Source organism: Liolophura sinensis, chromosome 13 (assembly GCF_032854445.1).
Source record: "Liolophura sinensis isolate JHLJ2023 chromosome 13, CUHK_Ljap_v2, whole genome shotgun sequence".
Taxonomy (NCBI): domain Eukaryota; kingdom Metazoa; phylum Mollusca; class Polyplacophora; order Chitonida; family Chitonidae; genus Liolophura; species Liolophura sinensis.
In genome coordinates, this window is record NC_088307.1 from 27,849,912 (window position 1) to 27,877,691 (window position 27,780).

The 27,780-nt window shown below is 41.4% G+C and overlaps 1 protein-coding gene across 2 annotated transcripts; it reads left to right on the plus strand.

The window, feature by feature from the left end:
• The first annotated feature begins 9,001 nt into the window (after window positions 1-9,001).
• On the plus strand, window positions 9,002-26,446 carry LOC135480498 (beta-hexosaminidase subunit beta-like). Of its 2 annotated transcripts, XM_064760344.1 has the most exons (13): window positions 9,002-9,239; window positions 9,461-9,734; window positions 12,296-12,364; window positions 15,691-15,734; window positions 18,069-18,179; window positions 19,015-19,116; window positions 19,851-19,989; window positions 20,727-20,925; window positions 21,820-21,982; window positions 22,875-23,052; window positions 23,386-23,476; window positions 25,352-25,456; window positions 25,960-26,446. In XM_064760344.1, the coding sequence occupies exons 1-13, from the start codon at window positions 9,135-9,137 to the stop codon at window positions 26,126-26,128; spliced, it is 1,749 nt and encodes a 582-aa protein (XP_064616414.1). In that variant the 5' UTR covers window positions 9,002-9,134; the 3' UTR covers window positions 26,129-26,446. The 2 variants fall into 2 exon arrangements, with proteins under 2 accessions (XP_064616414.1, XP_064616416.1); XM_064760346.1 differs by lacking the exon at window positions 18,069-18,179.
• Window positions 26,447-27,780: the final 1,334 nt, after the last annotated feature.

The window sequence follows — 27,780 nt, forward strand, 5'->3', positions numbered from 1 at the left end:
TTGAAATGTAAGTGATAACGTCAGGTTAGCGAATTCTGTCAGTAGCCCTTCATTGTTCCAAAATATACACTGCCAGTCTGTTCTAACGTGGTTCCTCGACGACAACAAGCTTTCCTCCCCATGTAGCACCCGGGACTTGCCCTCCTTCTTTAAACCCCAAGGTTTATCCATCTGTCGGTGTGTCGGATCAGTAGAGACTCCAATATTTCTTTCCTTCGACTAGGGCTTCCATTTTGTCATCCCAGGGGAGAAACTTGCAAATCAAAGGTCTGTTTTTACTGCTTGGATTTTCTACCTAGTCTGTGCGCCCGAATTGTCACGCTCAGTGCAGGCTTTGTCAGAAAGCTCATCATTGAGGGTATCTACGATTAACCTCTTATACACAGTAGATAGATTGTCACGACGCGAGTAGGCTTCGAGTTTGTCCAACTCGTCTCGGAATTCATCTAGACCATCACTTTCCTCTAGTGAGGCTCCCTTTTCGCTTAAATGGTCCACATCGAGGCGATGAAATTCCTGTGTGTTTTTTTTGACGTACCACAAGCTCTCTTTGACTTCAGACAGTGATACGGACATTGATCTTACTTCGCGTTTCAATTCCGCCGTGTCCCTGGTGATATCTTCTCTAAGTTTCCGAATTTTCATCTAACACAGTTTTCTGGAAATCACTTGACGAGTTTACGAGGGTCCCGGATTAGCCTCAACATCCCCACGCGAGGTGAGGCCTAGACAGGCATAGAGCATGGGTGGATTGTCAACAGGTGGACAAGTGGTTACGTAACAGTCTGGACACAGGTGTATGTTATGCTGACAAAACTTACACCAAGACAACCAAGTGGCGAAAAGTTAGGACCTACAAAAGATCACCACCTCAGCCTATGCACATGCGCACTATCCATGCCTTATATGTGCCCTTAACATGAACATGTTTTGATAATTTCTGTTGTGTTACCTTAAATAGATATACTCCACATCTACAATGACCATACAGGGGAGGGTCTGCCTGCAACCTGCGGATGGTGGTGGGTTTTCCTCAGGGCTCTGCCCGGTTTCCTCCCATCATAATGCTGGCCGCCGTCGTATAAGTGAAATATTCTTGAGTACGGCGTTAAAACACCAATCAAATAAATAAATAAATACGATGGGCTTTTAATAGCTACGTGTGATGGAATTGTTTAATGCTGAACTTGTGCTATTGTATCATCTAAATTGGTCTTTTATCTTCTGCAGAGAGAAATCGAGGAATTGGAGGCCACAATCAAAGTGAAGAGACAGAATTTACAAGAAAGTCAGGCCGATTTGACGCTGCTGAGAAACGGATCAAACGGAGAAAAGATTCCCCTCTGTACCCCTTGTTTTCTGCTAGAGCGCCAACGTAGAATGTCAGAGTTGAAAACAACCAATCAGAATGCACCTTCTTTGACAGAAGGCAGACAGTCAGAAGAAGTGCATTGGGAGAGACGTCGACCAGCAGAAGTTATTGGCAATGGGAGAATGTGGACAGCCATGTTAAATGAGCAAACACGACTGCAATGTTTGTAAACAATGTGAGCTTCTATAACTTTTCTTAGAGTACTAAATATAAAGATCACTTTAGGGCTTACGTGTACAATTCAAGAGTTTGCTGATAACAGACTAAGAATCAAATCATTATATAAGTACAGTACAACATCTTGTTGCGGATGTTCAATAGCGTACCCTTCATCTTATGTTTTGTGAGAACTTGTTACGCAATGTCACTCTTCGCAGAGAGGACTTAAGGTTTCTACGATTGCGTAATGGCCGTGAAAAGAGATAAATCTTGTCCTTCGTGACGTTTAGTCATGCTTAATGACACATTGTTCGGTTTGTCGTGACACATTGTTCGGTTTGTTCGTGACACATTGTTCGGTTTGTCGTGAAACATTGTCTCGTAGGAAAGGGAAGTTGCTGTTACTGTCGTAATATGAAACCTTTTCACGCGCAACATTGTAAATTGTGACACATTCTACCCGTACATTAACACACACTCTTCCGTACCCGGTGGTTACAGAATGTGGTATATTATGACACATTGCTTTGGTACAGTCTGACAAATTCACCTGTACGTTGTACTACATTATGCTGTACTGTAGAATACTGTGGTGTATTGTAACACGCTGTGTACATTATGACACATTCCTCTGTACATCGTGACATATTGTGACACAGATTGAGGTGCATTGTGACACGCTGTGCACGTTATGAAACAGTTCTCCGTTATATTGTGACTTATGATGACAAGGTCTGGCGAGTATTTGTAACACGCTATGTACGTTATTACACATTTCTCTGAACATTGTGACACATTATGACACAGTCTGTGGTGTATTGTTAAGCGCTGTGCACGTTATGACACATTTCTTTGTAAACTGTGGCATGGCGACACAGTCTGGGTGCATTGTGTCACGCTGGTTACATCTGCACATTGTGACATATTGTGACACAGTCTGAGGTGTACTGTGACACGGTATTAATGATATGACACATTCCTCTGTACATTGTGACATATTCTGCTGTGTATTGTGAACAGCCTGTGTTGTATTGTGACGCGTATTGTTGGGGATTCTGCCACATTTAAGCAACAAGGTATTCTTCTATACATTATCACGTACGTGGGAAGGTATGCTAGCTACCTGCGGATGGTTGTGGGTTTTTTCCCCGGACTGTGCCTGGTTTCTACCAGCAAAGGCTGGTCGTTGTTGTATAAGTGAAATATTCTTGAGTACGGCGTAAAACACGAATCAAATAAATAAAAAAATAAACATTTTCACTCATCCCACTGTACATTTTTGTACATTGTGCTGTATAACTTGATAAATTCTGCTCCACACTTCTCCCCTTACAATGTGACACTATTTCCTTCACCTTATGACACAATCTGTTGTGCATTGTAACACATTCTGCGATACAGTCCGACGCATTATGCTGTATCGTGTGACAAATTTGCTTAAGTCTGACGTACATTGTGGCACATTATACGTTGTAATATGTTACCGTCGGCTCCTGCGCTGTGACACTAATTGATAAGTTCGTTGTGACACAGTCCAATGTTCTTTCCGGCATAGGTCAATTTGTAAAAGGAACTACATTTTGGCTCACTATATATTGTGAGAGATACCGACGTACATTTTGCAACTTCTGTTGTGTATTGTGACACATTCCGCTGTGTATTGTTACACATTCTGTTGCACATTGTGACTGATTTGGGTCTACATTTTTTGACACATGCTGTTGTACATATTGGAACAGTTTTTTTGTAATTTTTTCTTCTTCACAATTTTTCTTCTTCACAATTTGAGACGTTGTGCTGAACATTTACATGTATTTTTTGACATTCTGCTGTGCATTGTGACACATTCCGCTGTGCATTGTGACACACTCCACTGTCCATTGTGACACATTCCACATTGTACTGTACATTATCACACACTCTTCCGTACCCGGTGGTACAGAATGTGGTATATTATGACATATTCCTTTGTACAGCCTGACAAATTCACCTGTACGTTATACTACATTCTGCAACCTGCGGATGGTCGTGGGTTTCCCCGAGCTGTGCCCGGTTTCCACCCACCATAATGCTGGCCGCCGTCGTATAAGTGAAATATTCTTGAGTAAGGCGTAAAAAACCAATCAAATAAATAAATAAATACTACATTCTGCTGTACTGTAGAATACTGTGGTGTATTGTGACACGCTATGTACATTATGATACATTCCTCTGTACATCGTGACATATTGTGACACAGATTGAGGTGCATTGTGACACGCTGTGCACGTTCTGACACACTTCTCTGTACATTGTGACTTATGGTGACACAGTCTGGGTATATTGTGACACGCTATGTACGTAATTACACATTTCTCTGTACATTGTGACACATTATGACACATTCTGGGGTGTATTGCTAAGCGCTGTGCACGTTATGACACATTTCTTTGTAGCCTGTGACATTGTGACACAGTCTGGGGTGTGTTGTGTCACGCTGGGTAGATTAGGAAACGTTTTTCTGTACATTGTGACATACTGTGACACAGTCTGAGGTGTATTGTGACACGCTGTTAACGATATGACATATTCTGTTGTAGATTATGACATATTCCGCTGTACATTGTGACACATTCCGCTGTACATTGTCACACATTTTTTTGTACAGTGTGACACATTTTTGTTGTACACAGTGACACATTCCGCTGTACACTGTGACATATTCCGTTGTACATTGTAGCACAAAGTGCTGTCCATTTTGACACATTCTGCTGCACATTGTGACACATTTTACTGTGCAGTGTGACACATTCCGCTGTACATTGTGGCACATTGTGCTGTCCATCCTGACACATTCCGCTGCACACTGTGACACAGTTTATTGTGCAGTGTGACACATCGTTTTCGTGTTTATTTTGAAATTTTATGCTGAATAGCTCAATGCCGTCTGAGATACAGTGTGACACGTTCTGTGGTAAGGTGTAACACACTGTGCTGTTTTCTGTGGTAAACTTTTTTGCTGAATATTGTAACACATTCTACAGCATTTTGCTGTACATTATACGGTACAGTGTGACACATTCTTGCACACACTGTGACATAATCTGTTGTGTAATGTGAAATACTGTGCTTTGTGACAATGTGGCACATCTCATATTTGATCCCCTTTTTCACGCAGCTCATTCGTAATTTGCTCGAATACGAACAGTAGCTCATGATAGGCCTTGGGTTTAATGCAGGCCTTGGGTGGGGAATTAACCCATTTTGCTTAGCACACAGGCGTACTGACAATAATCATACGACATACCTCATGAAGTAGCGAGCTTCGGGAGCGGTAGATCCAGGGTCAGTCCTGGGTCGGGTCACATCTAAAACCTTAAAAGAGGAAGTTGTAACTTCCTCGCTTGGCCTTCAGCACGTAGGAGATAGTGCAACGACTGGTTGACCCGCATCAGTAAAATAGCTTGGGCGGGGCGGCTTACTTGCCTTCGGTAAGGCGTCTCAGTGAAGCAGCACTAGATAAAAGAGCGCTGGAAATCCGTCCTGCAACAAGGAGACACATTACATGCACTCCAAGGATTCCTTCATCGTCATATGACTGAAAAATTGTTAAGTACGACGTTAAACCCCGGGCACTCACTCACTCACTCATGTAGTCGCTTACGCAATCTAGTAATTGGTAAGCTCTCTGGTCGTTCACAAACATGATGTGCAAGTTTCTACGTCAATGAGCCTCTTCGTTGTAAATGTCGTGAGAGCTGACAAGTCTTTGATTGCTTGATGAGAAAAATATACACGTGCTAAGGAAGTTTTACAAAAACGTTTGAACGGCGCTCAAAAGGACATGTCACAATTTGTTTAATTTGACATCATGTTACACATTTAGATGGGTTCTTTTGGTCAAGATTTTTAACGTTTTAAAAAATCTTTTAACCAAATATTTATATTGTTCACTCCTGTCTCCACGTTTTCTACATCATCATTCATTCACATCACTTGGGATTGCCGTGACGCAAGGCGAAATAGAAACAGAAATTGGCTGTTATAAATCGTGTAGGAGATTCCATCTTATTTCGCTAAGTGCGCAGCATTAAAGCTTTAGACAGAAAGTCAGCTATAATGGTGTGATTTTCATGTTCGAGGCTATTAATATTTCAGGCCAGCTACAGCAAAGATATTGATTGTCTCAGTTAATAATGAAAGAGATTAATATGTTTCCATTACCCACTGTCCTAATCGCTTAAAATGTGCGCGGATCTGCAAATAAAGAAAAAAGCGTTATTGATTCTGGTTCTGAAAATATCAAACGTAAACCGTTAAATGGATATTTTTTGGTAACATTTTAAAAATAACCATATAATCAACCCCCGTCGGTATTACAAATCTGTGTCGTTAATTTGTCTCTGTACAGTATGTGTGTGTTTGTGTGTTGCGTTATAATTGTAAAAAAAATGTTAAATGAGGCATTATGGGTAAAATACAACCACAATTTATTTTCTGTCATCTACTTTTTACATTCTCCAAAGTGGAATATTTTAATTTTCCTCCACAGGTCACGTCAGTTCATGGCGTCAAAGTATACTCACCTGCGTTATTCATTATATTAAAGCCATATGTCATTGGTATTCGGCATACAAGTGGTTTAATGAATAGTCGATAGTTGAGTTTATACTGGGCTTATGGACTTTACTGTAATAGCCCATCTCAAATAAATTGTAATTCATGGAATGGAAAAAAAACAGAGCTGGGTTGATGATATTTATGAAGCTTCATTCTGACCCATGCTATACGGTACCAATATGCGTCCTTACCACAAAGGTTTGTCTTAGACTATGTTGATTGTAACTGCAATACCTACATATTTTTACAGCGTATGTTGCTTAGTAGTTTCAGTTAATAGAGCCTATATTTATTTATGTATTTATTTATTTGATTGATGTTTTACGCTGTACTCAAGAATATTTCCCTTATACGACGGCCGCCGGCTATATAATGGGTGGAAAACGGGCAGAGCGCGCGGGAAACCCACGACCGCAGCGCAGAGCCTGCAATTGTGGAACAGGGATCTGGGCCGTATAAAACAACTTGATTTCTAAGTCTTAAGTTGTTTCTAACTGCTATGGTTACATAAGTATAGGTCGTTAGCATGTCTTTGGTTAGTAGGTATAATCAGTTAGCCTGCAGCACAGTTATGGAACAGGGATCTGGTTCGTGTAAAACAAAGCTGTCGTAGTCTGAGTTAATTGTAACTACAGTGGTTACACAAGCATACATGTGTGTCGTTAATGGTAGTTACGATCAATTAGCCTGCAATACAATTCTGGACTGGCCATGCAATGCCCTTTTAGGTTTTAATTCTCTAGTTATAGATATGTCCAAAAGATTTGTACAAAGGATGTAAAATAAATTTAAATAAATCATGCATTTGTAAAATGTTACATACATGTGCATTTCTCTTGTAACAAATCTGTTTGTCATATGCTCAAAGCATTTGTGCTTGTGACCAAACATTCTCAGCTTTTGTTTAGATAAAGCGCAACGTTTAGACACGTGTTCAAATGTTCATACAAATGTGTAAAAGAGTTATTAATGAGAGTATTAGAGAATTAAAGAATACGTAGCGAAATCGGTTGTCATAAACATGTCTGAATTATCCCAATAAAGTGAAGGTTTCCTCACAAATATTTGCAAAGAAAGGGGATCGTTAACTGCTTACTAAACACTAAAGCCTACAGCATGGAAAATGTAGTAGATGGGGTCCTGGAAGTCCTAGATGAGGGACGACAGTGTGATAGTTTGCATGCAATCCGGGAAATCCAGCTTCTTATCAGTTTATCTCAGTTAAGGTTCTTTTCCAACTCTTCCTGTAAATGCTAATCCTCGTCATCACATGACTGAAAAAGCGCACGACGTAAAACCCCATGCGTACATATATATTTAAATGCTTAATGAGTAGAAACTTATATACGCCACTAGCGTCATGTATTAAGCAGAGCTGGGCAACAAACCATGCAACCATGCAGCGATGTTAATTGCATTTGTTAGGCTTTATTGGTTTAGAATTGTTTAAAATACTGTGTTGTCACTACATTTAATATGTATTACACGAAAACAATTCAAGGGGACCAGGCCATGTAGACCCCCAAGTCCACCAGCAGAATCCTGATTTATCCAGGTGAACATATTAAGAAACAGTGCCATAGGTCATTCTCACGAGACCCATTTGCAAACAGTTTCTACTCCATCTTAAACAAAGCCCCTTGAGAGATTGAAACTGTCGTTCATTCCTGAGAGACTAGGTTTAGTTGGCATACATAGATAGCGCATTCTCTGCTAGCTATCGACCTGTGTGACATGACAGTCAAAGAGTTTGAAATATCTTTCAAAAAACGACTGGCGTGGTTTTTATTGTAATGATTACAACGGTTATTTGATTAATGGATAAACAGCAAAACACACTACATTACTTTATGTACAGCTGTTAGAATTTATCCAGGGATTTTAATAAATGATTCATTACTTTATCGAAAGGGATCAAACACTTCTACATGTACCGTAAATTACCTAAAATTTCGCCCATCATTATGTTTCACACTTTTCCTAGATCTAAGAGCTCAATTGATCTTGGAAAGATGATGTGGGGTTAATTTGTGTGTTGCCGGATTAAAAATAACATTTAATGACTTTTTTTCCCATATTTGACCCTAACCTGCACTGTTTTTTTTTGGATGAAGGTTTATATTAACTAGCGTAAATGTGCTAGTTTTTACCCAATCAGATGGCTGAAAACAAAAAGGCTATCGCAAAATGTCAAGTCATAAAAACACACTTCAAAAGAATACTGTTTCCTTGTCGGCTTTTATTAAAACAGCTGGGTGGAGACCGTGGAATTGCTGCTACTTCAGAGGTCAGATGCCAAGGGTGATCCGTTCTCAGCACGATCGCTTAAACTCCCCTTATATGATACGACAGAGGAGGGGAGGGGATAACCTTACTGGTGTGTTATTCTAATTCCCGTTAAGTTCATCAGATAAAAACTACCAGACTTGACGTACTGCATGCAGCTCAGAAGGGAAAAGAAGAGATGGCCACGGACACAAAGCTCGAAATCCTAGTTCCAATCCAACACTCGTTTGGTCGTCCGTGCCTTTAAGCAAAGAGCTTTGTAAAGAAATTGGTGAAGGGTAATGGTTTATTCCATCCGTAAACCTGAGCATCTTTATGTATCTGGAGAGATACCAGGTACGGCGTTATACCTCAATTAATCTATTAAATATATAAATGTATTAATTGATTTGATTACCTGTTGCCAGTCATGTGGTTGATTCGTCAGGGGGGAGATTTCAGTCTTAGTTTTTTATGATTTATTTATTAAGGATATCAGCATCTGCGTGAGTAAACAAAGATAACCCTGAAATGTCAAGAGATTGCTTGTGGTAGAGTTCGCCTGCGTGCTGGGCGCACTGCGCCTGCGCATGCCACCTCTTGGCTTGGTGCCTTAGCTGTGTTTGTCGTTAACGAAACACTTTATCAAAACTACTTCGGCCGACACTCTCTCTGCATATATCACCCTGTGTTATACGCCCGCGTGGAAGTAGAAGGCTAAGAAGAAGAACGCAGGATAATGGCCGTTAAAATAACCTGGCTCATCTGGATCACCATTCTTGTGTCCTGTGAGCTTTACGTTGAAGCCGATATAACATATATCTCGGCTCGCATTCCCCTTCAGGTCAGTGTGTTCTGTTTTTTCTTTGGTCTCAATCGTAAATGCACAGTGACCGAGGAGGATAAAAAGCTACATCTACCATTCAAAATTATATTCAAATTAATACCTTAATTTTAATCATTTATCAAAGTTTTATAATCTGGAACTGGAAATTACGTTTTCTTTGGAGGCCTTTACCTGAAACAAAGTGTGCATTATTCATTTTTTCATCACACGAATGGCAGGGTCAACGTTGGCCACCAGGATCACCATGGCCTCTACCGTTACAGTGGAGACACAGCCCCCTACTTCTTACAATAAACCCTTCCAACTTTCCCATGGTAACGGACTTGGAGAGCTGTGACGTCATCGACAAAGCGTTGCATCGATACCGAGGCTTGTTGTTCCAGAATCCCAATGTCACCGAGGACAAGAACCTGCCAGTTTTACCTAAACTTCGTGTTCATATTTCAAGTCGAGTTTGTGGACTTTATCCCAAACAAGACACAGACGAGCAGTGTAAGTTATATTCTCAAAACTTAGTTGCAATGCTTTATATCACTTACTGCTAGAGTGTCCTTGGGTATAAGAGAATGTATTTCAGTGTATTTTAAACTCCATACTCAAGAACTGTTCGTTTATTAAATGGTGATCTGTTTTATTTAGTGTCGAGAAGCGGTGTCCACTATGTTATATTTTGCAATTTACTGACAAGCTTTTTCACGTGAAGTGAAAAAATATGCAGGTTTTTTGAAGTTATCAACGAACACAAAGAGAACTCCCCCACCCCTTACCCCACCCACACCCCCGCGGAGTCAGAGTCAGTGCGTCCGCTGGGAAAGGCCGTGATTGGACCATGGTCTGAGATTCATTTCATTAGATGAATACAAAATTCTTGTCTTAACGAGAATTTTCGTTGACATTACAGGGAGATAAAGATGTGGTTAGTGGTCATTTTCGTTAGTGCGGGTTCAGTGCGGGTTTAGAGTAAAAGACTACACCATAGAGGATTATAAAACAAACGGCAATGGACGCTTGTGCCGTATACTTGTGAGAAAGTTAGTCAGTAAATTGCCAATGTTACGCCGTTTACCTCCGTCATTCCGGTTTTATCAAAACTGACCGCTATCGTATAAGTTAAAGTTTTCAGTGTGACTTTAAACAACAATCAATCAGTCAATCAGTTTTCAAAATAATTGGACTGACGCTACCCGATAACAATCAATCGCACATAGAAAATGAGGCATCTTAATCCCGCATCCTTTGACTACAGGCATCACTCGTGTATGCAAAAAAAAGCACGTGTGTCTACACGTAAAATCTTCTCATCTGTCATCTGATATCAGAATCCTAGAAGCGATAAACCTTTGAATACAATGCTGACAGAAATGGCTTCCCTCATGGGATCTGGCTGTATCCACTTTAATCATACAGCCTCAAAGCGCTCTCTATTACAATAAAGTACTTAACGGCCTTGTCGATCGGTGCGTCTCAAGTACCTCCATTTGCATTAAAAATCTTTATATCGCCTATTAGGGCCTCGAGACTAAAATCTGATTTGTATCAGTGCAGCTTGACTATCCATACGTTTTGCCTGGTATCATGGAAAAACGATGACTGTTTTCGTTTTGCATGTAAATTAGCCATCATTATTTTCCGTGTATGGTTTTTTTTGGCTATACCGTGCTTGAAGCCGTGTTAATGGATGGGTCAGAAATCAGCCCAGATATTATCGATTCCAAATGTCCTGTTTCCGTTGACGAATGATATGTTAGATTTGATTACTTGAAATGAGAATCCAAAGTTGCTCGTTTCAGCTGACCTTCACGCCAAAACAATCCCTGAATATTTTGTCAACAAACCTCGCTTTTCTTCCAATAGATGGCCGCAAAAAATCATTTCTATCATCTCTCAACGCGACAATTAAGAGATATCTTGGAGTTTTAAGTGGTCATATCAATGCACAGTAGATGTTACAGGCTCTAACAGCACAGCAAAGCTCTTATCACGTGTTTTAATATCCCATGTTTCAAATACAGCCTACTTAATGACATACAGTATACCATATTCTCTAAACTTTGACATGTTCTAAGGTACCAACTGTTTTTTCTTTAGCCCTTTGCGCTTGACATATGCAATAGATCTAAGGTTGTGGGGCTGTGGGTTCGTATCTCCAGATAGAGATAAAGATGGGTTCCAGAATTTGCCCTGGCGCCCGATATGTTTACGGTAAAAGTCCGACGTCAGACCTCTCCCATCGATGATGTACCACTTACTGTCTCATTGCTGTTTTAGTACATGCCGCCTCCTAGCTGTTGTTTTGTATGTGACTTCATTGCTGTTATTGTTTAGGCTGCCTCAATACTGTGGTTGCTTCATTACTGCTTTTTGGGATGCTGCCTCATTGCTGTTGACGCGAATGTTGCTTCATTACTCTTGTTGCGTACACTGTCTCATTGCTGTTGTTTTGTACGCCGCCTCATTAATGTTGACGCGCATGTTACCTATACTGCCGTTGCCTACACCGCCTCATGGTAATTGATACCTCAGTACTGTCGTTGCGCATGCTGCCTCATTGTTGTTGTTTCGTGCGCCGCCTCACTGGTGTTGTTTTGTGCGCCGCCTCATTGCTGTTGTTTCGTACTCGGCCTCTCTGCTGTTGTTTCGTATGTCGCCTCATTGCTGTGGTAACGTACACCGCCTCATTGCTGTTGTAGCGTAACCTGCCTCATTGCTGTTTTTCCAAAGTTGCATTATTGTTGTTGTTGCGTATATTGCCTCACTGTTATTGTTGCGTATGTTGCCTCATTGCTGTTCTTTTGTACGCCGCCTTAACGCTGTTGTTTTGTACGCCAGCTCATTGCTGTTGTTTCGTACGCCGCCTCATTGTTGTTGTAGCGTAACCTGCCTCATAGCTATTGTGTGTATGCGTTCTGAACTGCCAAATTCAAAGTCGACATCTTGTCAAACTACATGTAACTTATAGATATCGATAACGGTTTCTGGTGTCTGAGTCATGTTCCAAGAACCTTTATGCTTACAACAAGTCAAGTGTTTCTTCACATTTCTTTTTGTTACAGATGAACTGGATATTCACAGCGAAAATGGCGTGACGGTAACCGCACGTGAGGTGTGGGGGGCTCTCAGAGGTGAGGGAACCTTAAGGTTTTATGTGCATATATTGCAAACCTTTACAGCGCTCGAATTTTGGGTAGTAAAAGGCAAACACGCACAAACCCAAAATTCGTAACCATTGTATTGTATTATATTATTTATATCTTCGCTGTATACTCATGGTTATGTCATTTACGTAATGACTGTTAGATTTATGGGTAGGGACTGTGGACAGAACCTGAAGAGATCATCCCATCTCACCGTTACACAGCAAAGCCTTCACTTCGCTCACCGGGTGATACTGTTCGCTTAACGGCCCGTACTTTTTGTGCCCTGACACCATGCTTCTTAACCTCACAGTTTCCCCCGCTCGCCGCACATAACCATTTGCCAACCGCATGGTAGCATTTGATTGCAAAGAAAGATTTCGCACAGTACAGTTGTTTAAAAGTCTTAAAACTTGTGGTATTGCGGTCACATATGTCTGCTTCATGGGACTATGTGGGTCACAACCGCATATCACTGTCTCTAGTGCAGTTCTGTCAACTTTATTTCATTTATTTACTTATCTGATTGGTGTTTTACACCGTATTCAAGAATATTTCACTTATACTAAGGCGACCAGCATTATGGTGGGAGGACACCGGGCACAGTCCAGGGGAAACCCACGATCATCCGCATGTTGCTGGCAGACCTTCCTATTCTGTAAGGTCCATGGCCTCACTACAGTATGGTTGTGTGATGCAGGCCTGAATATTTCACACAGTATTGAACAGGGTTCGTCGTTTTAATATTAGGGGGCTAATTATTTATGTGTGTGTACTTAGCAATCGTGTCGTCCGTATACATACATGTAGAGGATTAAAGTGTATCAGACGAGCTTTAGAAGATAAAATATTCCTGAGTATTGCGTAAAGCACTAATGAATGAAATAAATAAATACATAATTATATTTTATTATAATTTTATTTTACTGTTATATAGAATTGCAAGGTACACAGATCTCTACTTCCACATGAATGATAGATAAGCCAAACAAACGAAGAGGAAAAAAGGAGAGAAAACAGTTTTGTGAATAAAATAATATTCTATGCAATAACCCGAGATGAATAAGTTGGACAGATCATCTATCATATCTAAGACGATTTTGAATCAATAACGTCATGAGGTCTAAAATCATAGCAAAAAACAGTCGTATGTGGAGTGATGCATGCATATGAAAGTCATTCTCTGCAGCACATGTCAAGTAAAAAACAAACAAATATGTTCAACATACAATATGGGATTAGATTTCCGGTGGCCAGATATTGAAATATCATCTGTATTTCCTACACAATGTAGTTTGACTTTTACTTTTTAGATTTTAAGGCATGACAAGTTTTACAAAATGTGTGTTTTAGTTGATCGTAGGCCTTTCAATGAGCAATTTCCTGCACCTCTTTGGTGCACGTTGTATACATACAATTTTTAAAAAAAAGCCTTCTGAACTTTTGTACCGCAATATTTCAACTGCAGCCTCGAACTTTCTGTCCCGTCACGATATTGTGTGTTACGATGTAAAACAATGGTTATGTACACAGGATGGTTCGTGTGTATCTGACAAAAATGGTCGCGTGACAACAGAGAAACAGACGCGGCGAGTACAGATTTCAATTTAATACGGCAGGCTACAACAATGGGGAAAACATGCTCACGTATATTAAAACGGCACGTGCAAAACAGCTTATTGGCCTGGTAAACATGTTTTTATGTAAGTATTTTACATAAAACATTGCCAAGAAGGGGATAGGATAATCGTACTACAATAGAATATAGAATGACACCTGGTTGATATGGCAAACAGACTTTAGGAAGTTTTGTGCACACATTTAGTGATATATGTCTGTACGACTGAAGCTGCGTATACAGCTCTTTCTCGATCATTCTATCCCGTTGTACTAAAGAAGGCAAATGACCCATGATCTCATATCATTGTCATATGCGTTCATCTCGCGCGACCCCTGGCGGCTTACAATGAATACAAATGAATCAATGGAGCCTCAGACTATAAATCAGCTCAACTCATGCTTTTAAGGCAGGAGGTTTGCCAGGTACTTGTCAAAGGGACGGTTGTTTTCTTTGTGCTCTGTCTGAGTTCATTTCCCTATAAAACCTGGCTACCGCCGTAAGAGTGTAAAGAAATTTAGTTCGATGCTCAGTCACAATCAAATAAGTAAATCATAAATAAATGCTGAATTATTCCTAAGTAAGCAAAACTATATATGCAATCATGACATTTATTTATTTATATCCCCCCGGGCTCTGCCCTGTTTCCCTCCCACTGTAATGCTGGCCGCCGTCGTACAAGTGAAATATTCTTGAGTACGGCGTAAAACAACAATCAAATAAATAAATTTATTTATTGGGGCCTCTGTGGCTCTGCTGGTTAGCGCGCTAGCTCAGCGTCGAATAACTGAAACATTCTTGAGTACGACGTAACACACCAATCAAATAAATAAATAAATTTTTTTTTTCATGGTGTGTTACGCCGTACTCTAAAACCTGGGAAACCCACGGCCATTCCCAGGTTGCTGTCAGACCTTCCTACGAACAAATGGAGAGGAAGACGGCATGAGCTGGGAACGCTTACATAAGGAGATTGTAGCATGATCGATTGTAGATCGTACAAATGAGTTTACGATTGATTGTAAACATAAGTTGCACCGCTTGCACAAAGGAATTGTAAGGCGATTGTAAATGTTTGAAGTTACAGTCGTGATCGTAGGCCCGATTTGGCTCGTGTGACGTGTTTAAATCGACAATGTACCAGTCAGTAACTTTTCTTGCCTTCATTTTCAAAAGAGTTCTACACCATAATGATTCAGCAACTGACGACAACATGTGAACAAAATGCTCCTAACATCGTTTTGCGACAATTTCATTTTGCACATCTTTACGAACCGAGTGGAAAATTATCTAACTACCAGTTTACCTAAGGCAAGTATTTATTATTAACGTTAATTTTGGGGCGATTGTGAATATTTACACCAGGCTACAATCGAGAACTCACCGATTAACAATCAACTTAACTTTCAATTCGTTTGTGCAAGCGGCCTCTGGACTTGAACTCTCATCGATCGGGTTGGTAAAACGGTCTTGGTTGTTGTGCTGCCCTAACACTATAAGCACTTGGCCGTGGTGACCCCTCCCCCCCCTTTCCCCCTTGTTCACACACACGCTAACAATATTTAATGATTCAGCATCCAGGCTGATATGTACATGTAAATATTCCCTATAAAAAGGTGAGTCATTGGAGGGTTATAAGCAGCAGGTATTCGCGCCAAATTGTAAATAACGTAACAAGCTTTGCTTTGCTTTTCAGGGTTGGAAACGTTTAGCCAGTTAGTGTACACAAGCAACAACGTGGTAAGATTTTAGCACTACAACTTTATACCATCACAAGCAACAATGTGGCAACACTTAAGCACTACAGCCTTATACCATCACCCAGCATAGTGACACAGGAACTTCTCACCAATGCAGTCGCTCTGTCTAGCTCATGCTGACTTCCTCTCCGGCCGTACGTGGGAATGTCTGTCAGCAACCTGCGGATGATCATGGGTTTCCCCAGGCTGTTCCCGGTTTCCTCCCATCATAGTGCTGGCCGCCGCCATGTAAGTGAAATATTCTTCAGTACGGCGTAAAACACCAATCAAATAAAATAAATAAATATACCGTCGCAAACAACGATGTGGTAAGGTCTTAGCACTACAGTTTTATACCATCATAAGCATAATGTGGTAAGATTTTAGCGCTATAACTTCACACCATCACAAGGATCAATGTGGTAAGATTTCAACACTACAATTTTATACTATTCTTTAAGTATGCGAAGGCAGCAATACATGAATGTTCTATTCTACAATAGGTCGGTCGCATTACATCAGTGTCCTATAGTGGCAAAGTAGTCTTTTCGGAGTCATATTCATTGTGTTATCTCTGATAGATAACAGCTAGGATTTGACACTTTGCCAAGCCTCGGTGTAAAGTACGGGCCCCTGGCAATTATACTGCACGGCTGTTTTATCAAGCACACTCCTTCTCCAGAGTGCAAAAGAGAGCAATTGGCAACACTTTACGTATAAAACAGGTCGGCCCAAGCGGTGTAAACTTTTGTTGGTATATATTACACATCACAGTTTGCGTGTAGTTGTGATCGTAACGTCAGGCGACAGTTCTAAAACACTTCAGTGTCACAGGAAGTGATGTGTTTTCGCACAGCTTGAAATCTGCTTCTTTTGGGGGGTTTTCTCATTCATCCGTCACATCTGCAGTCAGATTTGGTATCCCTTTTAATGATAGTCATTCGACTTGATAGTGTTTTTCTGTGGTGGAAACAAAAGAAAAAAAATGAAAGTCAACCAATGTCTCATTACCCTGTTTACGCCGGTGTAGGAGTAAAATAGAACAGCCCTTCTATCCGATCGCATTATACATGGATGAGCCGGTCTTCGTGATATTTAGCTAGACAAAACATGTACGCATGGTGCTAATCTATTATATCACTCAGTTTGCTGCCCAGATCCGACGAGTAAGCAAAAGTCTTCCAACCGGAAAAAATTTCTACCCTAACTACCCGTATATGAAAGAACAATTTTCAGGGCAATTTATGCACATAAATGATTTGACTTTCGAGACAAAACCACATTTGTTGAATTGGCCATTTTCAGGGCTTTACAAAAAGTATAACTTTACCCATCTACACAGAATAATGCCTTCAGAATATACCTGAATAAACTCCTTGCAAGCAGGCGAAAAGGTTGAGGAATTACAGTAGCTCAGAAAGGATTTATGCAAATTTAACGCTTTAGACATGCCAGTCACATGCACTGGTTACTGAAGACACATAAATACACCTATCCGGCCGTACGTGGGAAAGTCTGCCGGCAACCGGCGCACGGTCGTGGGTTTCCCCCGGGTTCTGCCAGGTTTCCTCCTACCATAATGCTGGCGGCCGACGTATACTTGAAATATTCTTGAGTACAGCGTAAAATACCGATCAAATAAATACATATGTATGGGGTATATCACGTCTACTACTGTATGCCAACAGCGATATATATTTCTTTATGTACTTTCTTGATTGGTGATTACATTTATACCACGGCAGCCAGAATTATGGTGGGTGGGAGCCGGACAAAGCCTGGGGAAACCCCACGACCAGTTGCAGGTTGCTGCAGACCTTCAAACGCACAGCAGCTATGGGTGGGTGTGTCTGTTTCGCTGTTTGAAGAAAGAGTTGAAATTACTTGCTTGTATTTTCAGATTTTACCTGCTATCGGTCGTATATGCGAATAACTTGTTTATGTTGTTGTTGTTTTTGGTCTTTACTGTGCATCATTAAGGACACTGCAATTTGTTAATAATTCGTGTAGATATGCATCACTTATGGAAAGGTGGACGGATATTTTTGCCTATTGGATCAAGGCAACAAACATAGCCATATCTGTATACACGAACGGCTGACTTGTTCAAATGAAGATAGGTTAACCCTCTGAGAGCAGAGGCGACGAGATGTCTGTCAGGGTTTTTACTTGGCCAATATTTCCCCACACAAACTAAACCCATATCTTCAATAAACACATGGCCTCGGTAACAATCCGATTCTCGTTTTTCACCATGTTTTATGCTCCATTTCAGAATTTGTATGGCAGTCTATCCGGCTTTCAATCTGTGCTTTTTTTTGTTTGGTTCTATCAGTATCGAGTAAATGATACGAGAATCCGAGATTGGCCGCGATTCAACTACCGCGGCTTGCTGGTGGACACAGCGAGGCATTACATCCGGGTGCCTGTGATCTTAACGGTTCTGGTAAGGATTTATCTCCCTTTGATTGCTTGTGCGCACAAAAGCGATCCCCAAACACAGGATAACGCAACGCAGATCGCTGCAAATGCTGTGTTTTGCGGAATTTTGGTACAAAAGATCAAGAAAAAGGACATCATGCAGAAAGATGTAATAGTCTATTTTTATTAGAGTTTTTCGCTCTTATCAAAAATATTACATTTAAACGATGACCCTCATCGTTGCCGCAGCTATTCGCCAGGTATATGTGATAAACCTCCTGATTGAAAATTCACTGTTGAGCCAGACAGGGCTGGATTCGAACAAGCGACCTATTTCACCATGGGCCTGTCGTCTGCGGCATTTGAAGTATGACAAATACCTTATTTCATATCATCCATCCAACAACGCGCGTGATGAAAGTATTCAGAAACAAGCCATAACGCCGTTGTGTATAAGCATGGCATCAGTATTGTTCACATAAAACCTGAACAGGATAGTTTACTTGGTTATCTTTGAAACAATCACTTTAAAAATTTCTGTGGTTTTCAAATTTCAGTGTTTAAATTCAAATTTATCAGGATAATCCTGAATGGGCATTCAATCGCTAGGACAAACGAGGTGTGGTTTAACACTTAGCCTTGAAGAAGCAGTATGTGTATTCTCTCGCTATCACTGAATGTGGCATAAGTGGAAGTTGCCAGTGGGAAAGTTAGTTAACAAAGCTTGGTTATTTAATCCGAACACTCTGAATTTCCCCACACAAACAGTGACAACCATTGTGAAAAAAAAATTGTTAAACATTGTTAAATCAAACATACAGATAAATAATCCTGCCTGTATGTTGTTTGTTTGCTTACAGGAAGCCATGTCTTACAACAAGCTGAACGTCTTCCACTGGCATATAGTGGATGACCAATCTTTTCCCTACGTCAGCAAGAAGTTCCCGGAGCTCTCCAATAAGGTTTTGTTGACAGCTGCTTACTTCATCGCTGATATCTCGCTTGAAATCCCTTTTTCCTTTACGGTAGTTTTAATCTGTAATCTTACTGTTAATAATTTGTAATATAAAAGCGGAAAGAGAGTATAAACAAGTTTAAATTATTGGCTGACCTTGCCTTATATAATAAACAACAGTTAAAAAGTCAATGCCTCTATCTCACTTTTTAGAAAATACTTTTTGTTAATGTGATATAAGTTTTTCTCATTCAGTCATCGCCTGTCCAATTTCTTACAACCGTACAGTTCATCACTTTAGTTTTGTGGCGTATTGATAATTAGCGCTGTCGTCTGACTGACCACTGTTCGACGTTCCAGAAATCACCCAGAAACAAAATGGATGGGAATTGCGTAATAGGATTTTTTTCCAATAGTGAGGCGGTCAATCATTATGTTCTAAACTGTGGGAATCTAAACTTGGTTAATGCGAGCATTCCAGGCTACCAACATAACGTTCGCATTTCTCTTAATGGCTTGATCCTCTACAGGAAAAAAACGTAGATCCTTTAGCAGTGTAGCTTGCTAATTCAGAGAAAACATGTTTTGGGAAAGCCACCGATTTTTTTTCACGAGGCTAGGTCCATGCGGCTTCTAGAATGAAAGCTCCGTAGTTGGTTTAGCAGTTTGTGAACAGGATATATCGCTCACTACGCACTAATTATAATTATTTTCTGCAGATTAAGACTTGCTATCTTATAGGGTGCGTACAGTCCCCACCATGTGTACACGCAAGCCGATGTTGCCAAAGTCATTGAGTTCGCCAGATTACGGGGTATTCGGGTGATTCCGGAATTTGACACGCCGGGTCACACACAGTCCTGGGGGAAGGCATATCCGGGTAAGATTGTTTTGTGAGGAATATTTATTTATTCACTTGATGGCGGAGGCACTCATGAATATTAATTTTTATAGCGGGTTTGTATATTATAAGGCAAACTCGCGATCAACTGTCAAGCCTAACGACAACGCTTCAGTAGTCTAATAGTTAGAGCATCCGAATCGAAGTCGGGAGACACCGGGATCAAATCCGGGTCTGGTCATACCAAAGACTTTAAAAATGGTACTTGATGCTGCCTCGCTTGGCGCTAATCGCTGAGACGTCAGAGCAAGAAAGCATGAATGGTTGGCCCGGTGTTTTTATAATGTGGCTGGCTGGGGTGTCATGTCTGGTGTCTTCGGGATGATACTTCAGTGTCGACAGCAATTTGACCGCATGGATTCGCCCTGCCGCAAGAAGACACATTATATGCACACACACTTAGTGACTCCTCGTCGTATTAGGCCTTTGGGTGAAAAAGTGTTAAGCACGACTTTAAACCCCAAGTATAGATACATATACATTCAAACCTAACGTTTTTGATTAAAAATCACGTGGTGAAGCGAGATTTCGCATTGCAAGAACTTTACACGACGGACCGTAAAGTTTTGAAGGTGGGGAGAACTTCTTGACTGTTTTCTGGTGAAATACATCTCGTCGTTATGTCGATCGGTCTGCTACAAAGGAACACCGCCGTGATATGAAGGATTCGAGTTGATTGACTCTTTGTTTTTCTGTTTTGTTTCTTCTGCTAACAGAGTTACTCACGCCGTGTTGGGTTGACAATCAACCCTTTCGTGACTTGTACGGGCTCGAAGGTCACGCAAGGTCAGAAAACATGGACCCCACCAAAAATCAAACCTTCGAGTTCATGAGGGATTTCTTCAGCGAAATCATCGAAGTGTTTAAGGATGAGTATATTGACCTGGGGATGGATGAGGCACACTATTACTGCTGGTAACATAAATATGTCATAATTCATTTCCTTCATGCTCTGTCTGGTTTCTTCCCACCATAATGCTGACCGCCTTCGTATAAATAAATTGTCTTTAGGATGACCTTAAACACCAATCAAACAAATCAGTAAATAACGGCAGTACGATCTTGGTAAAACTCCTGGTTTGATATCACATGTTTGCATAAACCATTCAGTAAGGCGCTGAAACGGAATCAGATATGAAGTAACTAAGTAAAGGAAGTGACATGACCAAGATTATGGATTTAAACAGTCGGTCAATCCATATGCAAATCAAAACCAAAAAATTCTCTGGCATGATCACGATGGTAACTTTTAGCGTGCATGTATGTATGGTTGGGGTTTAACTTCCTACTTAGCAATTTTTCATTCATGTGACCACGAGGAGTCATTAGATGTGTGTACATATAGTGTATCTTCTTGTGGCATCGCCAGTCCAGGCCACCAAAGTGCTGTCGCTATTGAAATAGCATGCTGGAGACACCAGACATGACTCCCTGTCACATTTACTGATACCAGGCCAACCATTCCTGTTTCCTTGCGCTATCCTCTCAGTTTTCAGCGCCAAGCGAGACAGCAGCAAGTATTATTTTTAATGTCTTTGGTATGACTCGACCCGCGTTTGATCCCAGGGCCTTCCGACTTCGAAGCGGATACTATAACTATTAGACCAATAACATTCAGTAATTGGAAGTGTGAATTCAACAGCTGATCTTTTTGTTTCACATCACAATGTCCATTTTGCTTTGTCTCAGAATGTGCGTTTTGCTTTGTCTCAGAATGTCCATATTGCTTTACTTCAACATCTCCATATCAGCACAGGTACATCGCTGTAATGTTATAACTGAATTCCGCCCCTGTTTCTGCCTTGACAGGCAATCCAGTCCGAACATCTCCCAGTTTATGGCAGATAGAGGTTATGAGCCTGACGAATATTACAAACTGGAGGAGTACTACGACACCAAGGTCATCAATATCGTCCGTTCTCTTGGTGCTAAGGTGTTCATTTACCAAGATCCCATTGAACACGGAGCTAAGGTTGGCATTAACATCTCTATTGATACAAAAGACAACAAGATAGAGAGTAAATTCTGAGTAGCTACGACAGTGTGACGGCGGGCAAATGATCACACGTTAAATCCTACGTTGCCGGTTTTATTCTAACTGTTGAATGTTAATATAAACGTAAAACACATTTCTGTTTAGTCCTGAGATTTCGCTTCACACAAAGAAAGGCAGTGGAGGAAGCGGCCATTACATCCCGGCCGATTCCACAAATTTCCTTTCTGACTTAAGTCCAAATTTAAAATCTCATTCTGCGCGTTGTTTCTGGTACTTGATGTTGTAAGTTTGACATTAGTCTACAGATAACATTCATGAGGAGGTGAAACTTTTTGGGTCCTAAAATCACATCTAAAATCGTATTTCTGATTGTGACTGAAGTCAGAATTGGCCCTCTGGAATCGAGCACTGACTCTAGCGAGGATTATCTAAAGCAATCTGTCTCGTATTATTTGTGTAAACGTCCAGATATCGCGACATGGCTCAATCGACAATGCAAACGTTTGTTTAAAGCGATTTTGAATCCCTCACCTAGCCACCTTTCGGGAAATGTTCTTGAGTTCAGCGTTGAAGGCTAATCACTTTAAAATATCAATCACTTTGAAACATTGTGCAAAGGTGCCAACTGTAAAAGTGGTAACTCTGCTAAGATGGTTAGCGTACCCGCGCGGCGTAATGATGGAGGAGCCTCTTATCAGTGCGATCGCTGTGAATTGAAGTCCAGCTCAAGCTGGCTTCCGGTCCCGCCGTACTTGGGCAGGTCTTAAATCAACCTGCGGATGGTCGAGGGTTTCCCCGGGTTCTGCCGACTAATCAAACGAAAAATAAATACAGAAATAATCTCCATAAATCTGTGATGTCTCTCCAGGTTGACAAAAACACAATCGTGAGGGTGTGGAAAGGCAAGGGCCAGTGGCAAGACTACGCATACACAATCACCGATCTGGGCTATAACGTCACTATCACATCTTGCTACTATCTGAATTACATCAGTTACGGGGAAGATTGGCGGAAATACTACCTGTGTGATCCTCAGCAATTTAATGGTATAACCCACTTAGCCCCATCTTAGGTATAAAAGCCCAATCCCACCCATCAACCCCTAGGTATGCACAATTACACATCACACATGTGGAAGCACAACAGTAACTTTCCAAATGGATTACACACCGATTTCTTTCATTCATAAAACTGACTGCCATAATATTAATATGTGAAAAATCTTTAATTATTCCCTTAAGCAGCAATCAAAGGTAAATAAAAATAAATTCAATATAATTCCCAAATGAAAGAGAATGTCTAGTTGTCGATGATACTAAATTTTTTTTGTTTGTTTTGTTTTGATTTTTTTATCATTTAATTTGTATCTCATCAATCAGGCACACAAAAACAGAAAGACCGTATTCTCGGGGGAGAAGCCAGTATTTGGACAGAATATGTGGACGAAACGAACCTTCTTAGTCGTCTCTGGTAAACACATTGTGAATGTCCCACTGAATCCGTAATGAAAATATTCACCGTCGTCTCATTAGAAATGATGTTAACTGACGGCCAAAAGAAACTTTACAAAGAGTTGAAATAAAAAAACAGGATGACTGATTTAATATATTGAAAAGACCAATGACGTTAGATATTTAAAATCTTGAGTAAGAATGGACAACGCCGCCCTCAAATCATTTTACAAGTGAACAAACAGAGCAAGGGTAGTAAAAGTGGCCACCCCTTGCTTCTATGCATTGAAAAACTCTCCGACGCATAGAAAAAGTCAGTCGTCTGATGAGATGACGTGGGATTCGTTGCCATTCAGATTGGGAGCGAACGCCAGTTCTTGTCGGTTGGCTGCAAGGTTTGGCCGTCTTACTCGACGACCCATGATATGCCAAAGGTGTTCTATGGGGGACATATCTGGGGGACGTGCAGGCAACGGCAAGACGTTGACGTCGGTGACGTCCAGGAAGTTCTGCACAACTCGAGCTGTAAGGGGCCTGGAGTTGTCATGCTGATACAGTACGTCACGTGGCAGGACGAAGAATTTCATCCACGTAACTTTGAGCTGTTACGTTCCCAAGGATAATGACGAGTGGTGTCCGTTCCTCTCCACAAATCCCACCCCACACCACGCTGCCGCCACAAAACGGTACCGCCTCCTGGACGCAGCCGTTCGTTCGCCTCTTCGACGGTAAACTCGCTGTCTGCCATCGGCTCGGAACAAGCAGAAGCGGCTTTCACCCGTGAAAACAACACGTTGCCAATGATGTCCCTGCCAACACCGTACAATTGGAGCCCATCGCAACCTCTGGCGACGATGTTCGGCTGTCAACAATTGCCCACTGAATAGTCGATAGGCCCTAATTCCTTGAGTCATGAGTCTCCTGGACACAGCCTGCCGACTGACCGGGTGACCTGAGGCATTGATTGACATTGACGTCACTGCCAAGAAACGGTTCCCCAGGACTAAGGTGTGCAGGTACCCGTCTTCTCTGGGCGTAGTTACCCAAGGCCTGTCTGTTCTTGGCCTGTCCTATGTCTGCCCTGTCTATCTGTAACGTTGCATCAAGTTTGACACAGTTACACGAGAGTAGCCGAAGATCCTTGCAATGTGGGCATGAGTGGCTCCCATGGATACTATACCCAGGGCCCTCTCGCGTTATTCTGGAGTCAATCGAGGCATTACTTTGGTGGTTTCTAGTCAGTGTGCAAGTCCAGCACACACTTATACACTTATTACATGTGCAGCTGCAGCCATCCATGGGTCACGCGATTTTTCAACTTTCTTCGTTGCCTCAAAACAAGTTCGTGTGGGCCTATATGACGCTTGTCGCACATGGCTTCGTACGATGTTTTCCTACAATAAATTGGTATTAATTTTCTGAAAAGGCTGGTTAAATTTAACTCACGGGGTCGTAAAGTCTTTTTTTGGCCGTCAGTTTATATTCATGTACCCATTCTATACGTAATCAATCCTGATATACTTTCGTACTATACAGTTAGCTTGAATAAAGTCATACATGGAGCTATTACAAGATCAGAGAGCTCACTGGGCTCTAAGCAATGGGTTGTCTTTTCCAAGCGATAATACTTGGTACTTCCGACTGGTGTAACTTTATTACCGCTTTAGATACAGCTTCCTGGTAATACAACAGTTCTAAAAACGTCGACATGGCCGCCTATTGCATTTTAGAGCATATGCAGATTTAGAGCTAGTATTTTGAGGGAAAAAGATTACTAGTTTAAAGTGTTAGGTACATGTATGTTGTTAACTTTTAAAACTTGATTTCAATTCTGCTATTAAGTCATAATCAGAACTTGTGTAGAGTATGTGTAATGTTATGTATACGCACTCAGGCCTCGTGGCTCGGCTGTTGCGGAAAGGCTGTGGAGTGACGCGGACGTCAACGACACTGATAGTGCTGCATTCCGATTGGACGAACATAGATGTAGAATGAGAAGGTGGGTTTAAAATGACGTCGTGAAAATATCTAACAGTAGTCCATTGTTTTAGCTGTGCGATGATTTTGGAACTCTCGCTCTTTTCGTACATAAGTCAATTATCCAGTATACGGCGTAAAACACCAATCAGACCAAAAAAACAAATATAACTTTAAATCCTGAATACAGTTACATACACGACCCTTAGTGTCCATATGTAAATATATATGAACTGCGTTAAAACAGATGTGAAAAATCCATTATGAAGTTGTTGAGCTGAGTATACAGAAAACTACATTTATGTACATTGATTCTGCAAAATCAGGTTTAAATAACGACATTGTAACTATAGAATAAATATAAAGATCATGTCTAAGCTAAAAGCTTTAGTTCACAAATGAACCCAAGTAATCGTAAATGAAAGTTTCCTTTACCTGATATATTAACCGTGAAACTTACAATTCGTCGTAGTTTCTTAACAATGTCATAAAGGTCCTTTAACTCTTGATTTTCACTTCTTGTAGACGAGGAATCCCTGCCCAGCCTGTACTTCCAGGTAATTGTGGTGACCTTGACCTTAAACCCGTGGCGGACGTTATCATGACAACCCCGTGCAAGACTTCATCAGCAAAGACATCAACAACTTCCGTCTGTGTATGGCTAATTGGATTTTTAATGTATGCTGTCTTCTAGCAAAGACTGTCAGTATATTTATGAGTTTTTTAATCTAATATTTTTGAGGAGCAATACTATGTAACACATATCGCCATACCTAATAATTCCCATTTGATCAACCGTCAACCGTCAACCGTCAACCGTCTGGATGTGTTGGATTGATCTGAATATTGTCCCATAGCAGAAAATAAACGTCAAAATATGTAAAACTTTTCCTTTGCTGGTAACCGATATATTTTAAGACAGGGAGGGTGGAGGATGGACAGCGGTCTAGGTCAGTTGGAGAAACCATTTGAGCTTCCCAAAACTTACAAAATACGAACATGGTGAGGTGTAAGAAACATATTTCAACACATAACAATGCCCTCATGGGAGAGTATGTGACCCCCTCACGTGAGGGTATGTGACCCCCTCATGGGAGAGTATGTGACCCCCTCATGGAAGAGTATGTGACCCCCTCACGTGAGGGTATGTGACCCCCTCATGTGAGGGTACGTGACCCCCTCATGTGAGGGTACGTGACCCCCTCATGTGAGGTATGTGACCGCCTCATGTGGGGGTATACATGTGATCCCCTCATGTGAGAGTATGTGACCCCCTCACGTGAGGGTATGTGACCCCCTCATGTGAGGGTACGTGACCCCCTCATGTGAGGGTACGTGACCCCCTCATGTGAGGTACGTGACCGCCTCATGTGAGGGTATGTGACCCCCTCATGTGAGGTACGTGACCCCCTCATGTGAGGTATGTGATCCCTTCATATGAGAGTACGTAACCCCCTCACGTGAGGGTATGTGACCCCCTCATGTGAGGTACGTGACCCCCTCATGTGAGGTATGTGATCCCTTCATATGAGAGTATGTGACCCCCTCACGTGAGGGTATGTGACCCCCTCATGTGAGGTACGTGACCCCCTCATGTGAGGTATGTGATCCCTTCATATGAGAATACGTGACCGCCTCATGTGGGGGTATACATGTGATCCCCTCATGTGGGAGTATGTGACCGCCTTATGTGCACACGTACTTTCTATAACCAATCCAACTTATTATAATGTTTTGAAGATCTTCAGAAAAGAATTGAAGCTTTACAAATCATTATTTTTATTTCATATAGTTTATTTAATATTTTTTCTTGGTGTTTTACATCGTACATAAGAATATTTCACTCAGGTGGGACGAAGGTGGGGCTCTGGGTGGAAGAAACCGAGAAATGTAAGGAGAATCCCGAACAGGTTCTGGCAGAAACTGAGCGGAACCGAACAGGCGCCTCGGACTCCTGCCAAACACAGGAGGAAACCGAAAAGGACCCGCACGAAACCAAGCAGGACACAGAGACATGAAACGGAGAAAAGTTCGAATGAAAACGACCAAGTCTCTGAGGAAAGCGAATATGTACCGCCGGACACCGGCCAAATAATAGATGAAACCAAACAGAATACGGAGAAAACCGATAGGGCCTGAGAGAAACTGACCAGGGCCTAACTAATCTGACCAGGGATTGGAGGAAACCGACAAGAGCCTGAAGGAAGTCGACCAAGGCTTGAAGGAAACCGATCAGAGCCTGAAGGAAACGACCAGGGCCTACAGTAAACCAAGCGAAGCCTTGAGAAACCACAACGTCTCGTTAGCCGGGCGCACCCGCAGCTGGATACGAACACGTGATATCAT